This window comes from Capsicum annuum, chromosome 9 (genome assembly GCF_002878395.1).
Source record: "Capsicum annuum cultivar UCD-10X-F1 chromosome 9, UCD10Xv1.1, whole genome shotgun sequence".
In the NCBI taxonomy this organism is placed as follows: Eukaryota; Viridiplantae; Streptophyta; class Magnoliopsida; order Solanales; family Solanaceae; genus Capsicum; species Capsicum annuum.
Window position 1 is genome coordinate 52,770,436 of NC_061119.1, and position 9,617 is coordinate 52,780,052.

At 32.0% G+C, this 9,617-nt stretch overlaps 1 protein-coding gene and 1 pseudogene across 1 annotated transcript; both read left to right on the forward strand.

Annotated features, from left to right (window-relative positions):
- Positions 1 to 1,614: 1,614 nt before the first annotated feature.
- Positions 1,615 to 6,452, forward strand: LOC107842114 (putative laccase-5). The gene is made up of 3 exons (XM_047396791.1): positions 1,615 to 1,824; positions 1,911 to 2,024; positions 6,220 to 6,452. Exons 1-3 carry the CDS (start codon positions 1,792 to 1,794, stop codon positions 6,322 to 6,324), a joined length of 252 nt encoding a protein of 83 aa, XP_047252747.1. The 5' UTR covers positions 1,615 to 1,791; the 3' UTR covers positions 6,325 to 6,452.
- A 151-nt stretch (positions 6,453 to 6,603) lies between these two features.
- Positions 6,604 to 8,888, forward strand: LOC124885302 (annotated as a pseudogene).
- Positions 8,889 to 9,617: the final 729 nt, after the last annotated feature.

Genomic DNA, 9,617 nt, shown 5'->3' on the forward strand with positions numbered 1-9,617 from the left:
TGGTTTAGACGTCTTGAGGTTATAGAAGATGTCTCACAATCAACTTTTCCAGAATTATGGACTGAAGAATCTTCTCTACTCTCTCAAGGTTGTACACATTTAAAGAGCTTACATAGCAATGCTTTTATAATCCAAGGGGATGGACTAGGATTCACATTAAATTTGAATTAGGATAAAACATTTTGTCCCACTTTATATTCCTGCAATTGATATTCGTCAAAATTTTAAGTGTTCATGACTATCCTTCTTAACAGTCGATTATACCTCACTGTCGATCGACTGAAATAACGATATAAATTACAATTTACTCTAGTCGAACCTTGATTTTTGGTAGTAACACTGTCCGTTGAAAATTTTGAGATATAATTTTCCTATTGAGTAGTTAATTGCATAACACTTAGAGTTAAATAATATCCATATAGGAAAATTATATATTGTATCAATGAGTTAATTCTAATTGATAATTTTACAAATTTTTCCCGTAATGAAAAACAAATTAATACTCCCTCTATCTCAAATTATGTGTTATCAATTCCTTTTTAATCCGTCCCAAAATAAGTGTTGTCTTTCCTTATTTGGCAACTTTTTAAAGACACAATTACCCTTTTACCCTTATTGGTCGAACTTAATTAAAAAAAAAATATTGGCATATTTTTTGATAAAAAATAATTTGGTAAACTTTACCAAGTCTTTCCTTATTTCTTAAATTTCGTACCCGATCAAATGGCGACACATAAAATAGGACTGAGGGAGTAATTAATAACATGTCAATTAACATCAAAGTTGTTAGTAGGTACAAAACATTTGGAAAAAAAATTAACAACCGACAGCAACTAACAGAAGATGATGTTGAAGTCCCATGTGTTGATTAATGGTTGGAGAATGAGTGCAACTAAGCAACTTACATTTTGCCAATTTTCTGGTTCATGAACCAATTTATTTTTCTTCATTTTACGTTGACATGAGAATTTCAAGTTCCAGTTACACTAAATTAGTCACAGATTGCAGTTGTAATATATATGACGTTGATATTGATCAATTAATTTCTTTATCCATAGCTATAGTATTAATCACATTACAACACCAAATGTTTTTAGCACTAATAAATATGCATTTAAACAAATTAAAGAATGATAAAGCTTTTACTAGCATTAGTTAGTTGTCGTTAGATCTAATTTTGCTATAGGCTTTAGAGGCATTTAGAAAGAATGCTAAAATATAATTGTTCTATATAATTATTTTTAAAAATATAATTTAATAATAATTAAGCAATTCTCAGTTAACTAATTGCTACTAAATATCTTTCTACCCTCCCGTCCTAGGCGAGTGGTTGGGTCAGGAATTCAGTTAAAAGGAAATTAAAATATATTCATAAAAAGTTGATGATGGAAAAATGGAAGCAAAAATATAGAATTCATTAAAAAACCATTGAGTGGAATATGAATAAAATAAGAGTTCAGAAAATAGTAAGACAACTATTATCAGACTTAAACATCACTCAAAAGTATGGTTGGTCCAACACCCTAAGCAGGTCAATATGGTGTCCATTATCCCCTATTTAACCACCTAATTGACCAAACGTACACTCACAATATGTATATAAATCTTCCATTTTTCATTAATTACCTCCAAAGCAACTCAGATTTTAATTACTCTTCCAGCAATATATATCTCCCAACAAAGAAAAAAGCAAAACAATTTGACACATGGATTTTTCTTTTAAGACTTATAATCTCTTTTTGCTGGTAGTATTTTTGTTGGTTTTAGTTGACACGCTAGCACTTGCAAAGCATGCAGGCATTAATAGGCCACTACAAGTTTAATGTACGTTTCATATTTCATAGTGCACAACATTATGTTCACTTTAATTTATTTGTTTTCAGACTTTTTCATGTATGACTAATATGCAGATTCAAATGCAAAATGTGACAAGATTATGTCAAACAATGAGCATTGTGACGGTGAATGGCCTGTTTCCAGAGCCTAGAATTATTGCAAGAGAAGGAGATAGACTTGTTATTAAGGTTGTCAACAATGTTCAGTACAATGTCACCATTCATTGGAATCTAACAACTTTTACTACTGGAAGCTATTTCCTTTCTTACTACTATCATATTTCAATAAAATGAGTTTAAAAGCAGTTACCGAAGGATTGAATACACTAATAATGCTAAGAAGTTTTGCACTATTAGTGTATTTTAACTTGTCGTAGGTAGCAAACAATATTTGAGTCCGGAGTTGAAATAGGCAGTTTTTCAACACTACGATACAAAACGGACAATCCTTAAACTTACGTAACAAAAGGGATAATTTGCGCATTTTTGGACGACCTATTAGTTACTACCGTTAACTCCGTCAAGCATCCACACAGTGAAAAAAAATATTAAAGGGATTCACCCAAAAACTGGCGACCCTATTTCGAGTTTTCAATTTTTACATTGTTTACCAAAATTTTTTAAAAAGAAAAAATTTAGGAGGGGTTTGCCCAAAAACTGGTGAACCTCATATATATATATATATATATATATGTGTGTGTGAGTAAAAGTTTTGGTAAACAATGTAAAAATTGAAAACTCGAAATGAGGTTCGCCACTTTAATATTTTTTTTTTACTACATTGACTCTTGACGAGTAACTAATAGTTCGCCCAAAAATGAGCGAACTGTCCCTTTTGTTACCTAAGTTTAAGGACTATCCTTTTTGTATCATAGTGTTAAAAACTATCTCTTGCAGCTCCGAATTCAATAATATTTTTTGCACTATCGGTATATTTTAACATGCTTTTCACAATTAGTGTATTTTGACTTGTCGTAGGTAGCAAACATTGTGTTTTGCTTTTGCACTAACAGTGCGTTTTAATGTAACTTGTGAAAATGAGTTAAAAGAAGCACTTGAGAGTAGAATGAATTCAAAGAATACATGACCTAGTTAAAGCTAATTAGTGAATTTGGGATTTATTATAATTTGTTGATCATTCAAAACAAGTATTAGAATTTCAAAAAAAATATTTTCTCATCCATATTTAAAATTTCAAACATTTTATTCCCTCGTTCTCTTTTTCTTCATCTGCTTCTTTTTTTCTTTTCTTTTTCCTTCTCCCCTTCTTCAGTTTTTTCTTCCTTAACTTCTTGCCATTCTTAAATCTTTTTCTTCTGCGGGTTTTCCCTTTACAATCAATCTTCTTGCCATTTTTCTTCTACGTTTTTTTTCTGCGTCCTTCTCTTCATCTAGAATTTTTTTTTGTCTTTTTTGGGGTGTTTTTATCTTCTTTTACTTTTTCTTCATTCAGATTTGGTTGTGAAAATTTGTGAAAAATATTAGGTGGAAAAAGTTCAAAATAGTGCAAAAACTTTGTTGTTCGTCGAAAAAAACCGAAATTGTTTAAGCAATCGAAAGACGTTAAAAAAAACCGAAATTGTTTAAGCAATCGAAAGACGTTACTTAAACAATCAAGAGTTATTTAAGCAATTGATAGATAATGTTTAAACAATCAAGAGTTATTTAGAAAGATATACAAACATATGTTAGTTGTTTGAAGGTGGTGAATACGTGGAGGAGAGGAGATGGGTTTTTTTTTGGGGGGGTGGGGGGAGGAGGAGAAGAGGAGTGGGAGATTTGTGTAAATAAAAAAAATTGTGGACTTTTAACATATATTAGTATTCGTATCCGCGCGATGCGTGGTTGTTAAAAAAAATTAGTTATGTAAGTATTATCTTATTTGTTTGAACATATTCTCATTTGATGTATGCCAATATATTAGTAACGTGTTTGAATATTTAAAATATATTTTGAGATGTGTGTACTTTTCAAATAGCCACTTCTTCCCTTAATTCATCTAACAGCACCACCAAAAAAATTGCAACATTATTCCATAGATTCAGATATCATTTTTCATTTTTCAATTTCAAGTTGTTTCTCAATAGGTGAAAAGGAAATCAACAACAAATTGTTCAAAGGAAAATCATGAAAGAGATAAAATCAACACAAATACATGGCGGATCCCTGATTTTAAAAACAGTCAGAATTTAAAATGTAGAACTAATAGTATATAATTATAAATAAAATAAATAGATAAAATTGATAACAGAATTAGTAATACTGAGATGGAAACATGTATAAATAAAGATGTTAAAAGAAGTTTGCAGAACTTAGTTTCTTAATTTTTATAAAATACATGCTTGAAGGAAGAAGCTTTTCTACTACTACAACTGCTATAGTCACATGAATGTAGAAAAGAAAATAGACGAATACAATTTTCAGGACTATAAGTAATTGCAAAAGTGTTGTGTTGTCTATGTTAACGTGATTCAACTTCACTTATCTTTGCCTGTTGGAGATTTCTTTTGTTTCCTAATAGATTTCTCCATGTACATACGATGAAGGAGACATCAGATAAACTCAAATCATTAAATTGGAGCTTGTAAAAGTATATTAGCACATGCCTGTAAATTTTCATAGTTGTCTTTTTGTTTATACAACCCCCAATCCCCCACTCCCACATCTAGTCATGTTTTTTCTTTTAATCACTTGTATGACATCGTTAGAAAATTGTCCAGTTAGATTATCAACGACCAATACCTCATTTTCCAATCTTATCCTCTTGGTCTTGGCAGAGCCCCCTTGAAAAAAGATATATTATTATAAATAATTGATTAAAATAATTCAGATTATGTGCAAAAAAAAAATGCATATGTGTGAGGGATTGATATTATTCAAGCTTGATGAATAAAATAATTAAAACGTTAAAAGATATGTCAAGAAGTAATTATACTGTAGGATAAAAAAGATCATCATCACACATCTACAAATAGTACCTGCTGGCAGTGTTTTAACCATTGCTTACACCAAAGTTCACCAGGGATTATAGACAGTGAGGCTACAATACGATGTAATAATCTTCTAATCTGATTGCATCTGTTGTCTGTGATTTGCTTGCAGCATACATTTATGCAAAGTAAGGATTAGCAAATAAGCCATGAAAAGTTCATCTACAAAATTATTCAAATTATCGAAAAAAGTAGTTTCAATACTAAGTAAATTCCTTTTTTCAATAAAGGGATATCCACAATAGAACTAATTAAATAGTAAATACAAGTAGTAGTTGTTGTTTCTTTAGTAAGCTACCACAGTATTGATATCAGAAGTGCATACTTCACTTGAATTAGTACTGTACGTTTCAAAAGTGTACTTGATTTTTAAGAATTTTGTCGGTGCATATAATATGTGCTAGATGATTTATCTTGAAGAGCAATCTTTTTAACAGTGAATATTTAGTATTTAATGTAATTCCAATAAATATTTTTTATACTATAACTTTGATATAAAGAAAGAGCAACCATAAATTGCAAGAGTACTTATATGGATTGCGCTCAAGGTTGCTCCTGAGAATCAAAGCTCTAGAAAACCTTGATTCGTTTGAGGTATATAAACCTTATAAATTTTTAGATAACGGAAGAAAGAAAAGGATGTACGCAATAACATTGCATCTAATTATTTTCCCACTGTTCCCAAAATCATTAACAATGAAAGATGTTGTCTATTTCACCGTTTATACAAAAGCTAAAACACTTTAAAAAGTGGCAAAAAAGAAAAGGGTTGTTTCCTGTGTAGGTATTGTACTTACCTGTTAATTTCTTACTCTAGTTTTCCACATCTCTCTTTTTCATAATGATCTTGTTTCTTTTTCTATGAATAAGAAATAAGAAATTTTCTTCAATTTCTATATGTTCACCCTCCTCTGAATTATAAAATTGAATTATACATGTTGCTGCAAAATCAGTCAACAATATAAGCATTCATCTATTAGTCTGTCAGAAGAAAAATAAATCTTTTCACGATTGAAATATGATGGGTTGTAAATTTCTCCAAATAAGAGAAGGGAGAAACTAATTTTCTATCAGTTATCATGTAAGAAGTTCTATCAATTTCAAACTTAAAAATATAGAGGAGTTAGCAGTGTATTAGGATCACTGCAAACAAGCGATGGTTCATACTATATGTTTTTGATCACTGATAAAAAATCATTTACATTATTGACACGTAGAAGTTAAACTCAACGCCAAATAGTATAGCTTGCGTACGACTCTGATGTGCCTATTCTCAAATTTCTTTCGTACTATCAGTTTATACATGTTAAATTCATTATTAAATAGTGTAATTTTCCTATGAGTGCAATGTGTATAGTCTAAACTCTAAATAGTTGTGTATTACATGTCTCTAGGCATGGAGTGAGACAACTAAGAAGTGGATGGGCAGATGGACCTGCTTATATTACACAATGCCCAATTCAGACAGGGCAAAGTTATATATACAAGTTTACTATTAATGGTCAAAGAGGAACTTTATTTTGGCATGCTCACGTTTCATGGCTAAGAGTAACACTCTATGGACCTATTGTTATTCTTCCAGAGAAAGGTGTTGCTTACCCTTTTCCACAATCCTTCAAGGAAGTCCCAGTTCTTTTTGGTATATATATTCAACTTAATTTTAAAGTAGTTATGTCACTCGTAGTAGGTTGATTCCTAAGATGATCATTCAATTAATAATTATTCTCATAAAGTCATTTTTCCCTTGATTCCAATTTTTTTCAACAAAGAAAGTGACTTTCTGACATAATATCTCTTAGTTGAATGACCATCTGAGAAATCTAAGTCCTCTTTGCATTAGTTATTGTCAAATATTAACTTTTAAGCAGTCATATATTTTATGTATTTGGATTTTAGGTGAATGGTGGAAGGCAGATACAGAAAAACTAATTAGTCAAGCCGTTCTAACAGGAGGAGCTCCAAATATTTCTGATGCTTATACCATCAATGGTCTTCCTGGACTTTTGTACAATTGCTCTGCTAAAGGTAAATATTTCAAAAAAGATTTCAAGTTTTATATACAAAAACAACATACCCAGTATAATTTAACAAACTGGAGTCTGAGCAGTAAGTGTATGCAGCCCTTACCTATCCTGAAGGTAGAGGAACTGGTTCCAGTAGACCCTCAGCTCGTTAAGTTCTTATATACGTTTAGTATAATTTGGACTTACTGTCGGTTGCTTATCAATTTTATCAAGTTACCGATTAATGTATATCATAGAAACTTGCTTGTAATTGCCTTATAAATGATCTGATTGTATAAATATCTTTAACTCCGTCAATGCATGAATTGAACAAACACTTTTGTAAAACTCAGCAAAACAAGGGAGTCTAATCCTCTCATCCATTGCATAATTAGGATATTGTCACATATTTTCATGTAAAATAGAAACTAACTTTCACATGTATGGCGAATACATTCAAATTGAAGGTGAAACCAAGGAAGACTTATCTATTGAGACTAGTCAATGCGTCAATGCTGCACTAAATGATGAACTTTTCTTCAGCATAGCAAATCATAACCTTACTGTTGTTGAAGTTGATGCTGTTTATGTAAAGCCATTCAAAACAGACACAATTCTCATAACACCAGGACAAACCACAAATGTCCTCTTGAAGACCAAACATTTTCATCCTAATGCCTCCTTCCTCATGTCGGCTCCACCTTACGCCACTGGCCCTTCTTCCTTTGATAATTCCACCACCACTGGAATCTTAAAATATCATCAACCCTCTAACAACACCAATGAGAGCAACAAATTTCCTTTGTTGAAACCAAAACTCCCTATATTCAATGACACCTCCTTTGGTACAAGTTTTGTCAAGAAAATCCGAAGCTTAGCGAACGCGAAATTTCCAGCCAATGTTCCTAAATAAGTTGATAAACATTTTTTCTTCACTGTTGGATTAGGTTTGAATCCATGTCCTAAGAACCAAACATGTCATGGACCAATAACACTAAATTGGCAGCTTCTGTTAACAATGTATCTTTTGTTCACCCAAACATAGCACTACTTCAATCTCACTATTTCAACCAATCTAAAGGAGTTTATACCATTGATTTTCCAGCCAATCCACCATTCAAATTCAATTACACAGGCACTCCACCAAGAAATATTTTTGTTACTACAGGCACAAAAGTTGTGATGCTACCTTTTAATACTAGTGTGGAATTAGTTATGCAAGACACAAGTATTATAGGTGCCGAAAGTCATCCACTTCATCTTCACGGTTTCAATTTCTTCGTGGTTGGTCGAGGCTTCGGAAATTATAACTCTAGCAAAGACCCTGCTAGTTTCAACCTTGTTGATCCTGCTGAAAGGAACACTGTTGGTGTTCCCTCTGGAGGTTGGGCAGCCATTCGCTTCCTTGCAGATAATCCAGGTATTACATTAGATTTTAAGTTATATACAGTGATAATCAAGAATTTTTACGTGATTAGTACCATATGAGGCTTGATATGAACTTACATTGTTAATATTTGAATTTAATGTTGATGAGATATCTATTTTGACATGATATTTTCGGACGTGTATATGAATTTTTAGGAGTATGGTTCATGCATTGTCATCTTGAAGTACACACAAGTTGGGGCTTGAAAATGGTTTGGATGGTAAATGATGGAAAAGGTCCCAAGCAGAAGTTACCTCCTCCACCAGCTGATCTTCCTAAATGTTAACTTTTCATATTATACATTCTTAACATCTTAACTCTTTTCTGCTAATGCAGAACCTTCCTTTTGCTTTTCTTTGCCTTCATTAATTTTTAGTAGAGTGTCCTCTATTCTTTGTAATTTTTGTTGATAATACTAGCTTGCATTACCTTAGCTTCTTGTTATGTCACTTCCAAATTTTGTTGATGATACTAGGCTTGTAAAACCTTAGTTTCTTGTGATGTCACTTCCAAATTTTGTTGATGATACTAGGTTTGTAATACCTTAGTTTCTTGTTATGTCATTTCCAAATTTTATTGATGAGCCTGTAATACCTTAGTTTCTTGTTGTCACTTTCAAATTCTGTTGATGATACTTATGACATTTTACTTTAATGATTAAATTCTGTTGATGATACTTATGACATTTTACTTTAATGATTCTGATACCTTGTTTGGTCTTGCATTACATATCACTCAGTAACTATATGAAGTGCAACGATACATTACACAAACAGTGCAAGAAAATAAGACATATATGTTTGGGCAATCAGTCCAATTCTCTCTTTCCCATAGCATAGTAAGTCAATCGGAAAATGGTGAAATAACAATGCTGGTTTGCGAAATTTGATATTTATACCTACAAGTCCTCATTTACGATAGTGGTCCACCTTATTGCTACAGAGGAAAGGCCCATATGCGATATTGGTCCATGATTTTGCACCAGAGGAGCTGACCATGTCAACTCTTACGCTTTCACGGCCAGAACCTTGTTATCACAGAGGTCAACTGACCCTCCTTAATCTGAACTCCCGGCTCTCTTCATTATCGTGACGCACCAGCTGTTAGCAGAAAATTTACAGCTGCAAAATTGTTCCAAACATGCCAAAACTCATCTGCGCTCATCCGATCCCAACATAAGCCATTAACCATCCCAAATATCCTAAATGATATTATTGACTTGTACAAAGGCACAATATAAATTGAACAATGAATACTCAAAGCGAGGGATCGGGTATGATTTATCGTTTAATGTTTGTCATTAATTTTTCACATAACTATGATAAATTAGTATTGCTCGACATGAATCTTGTTTTCTCTA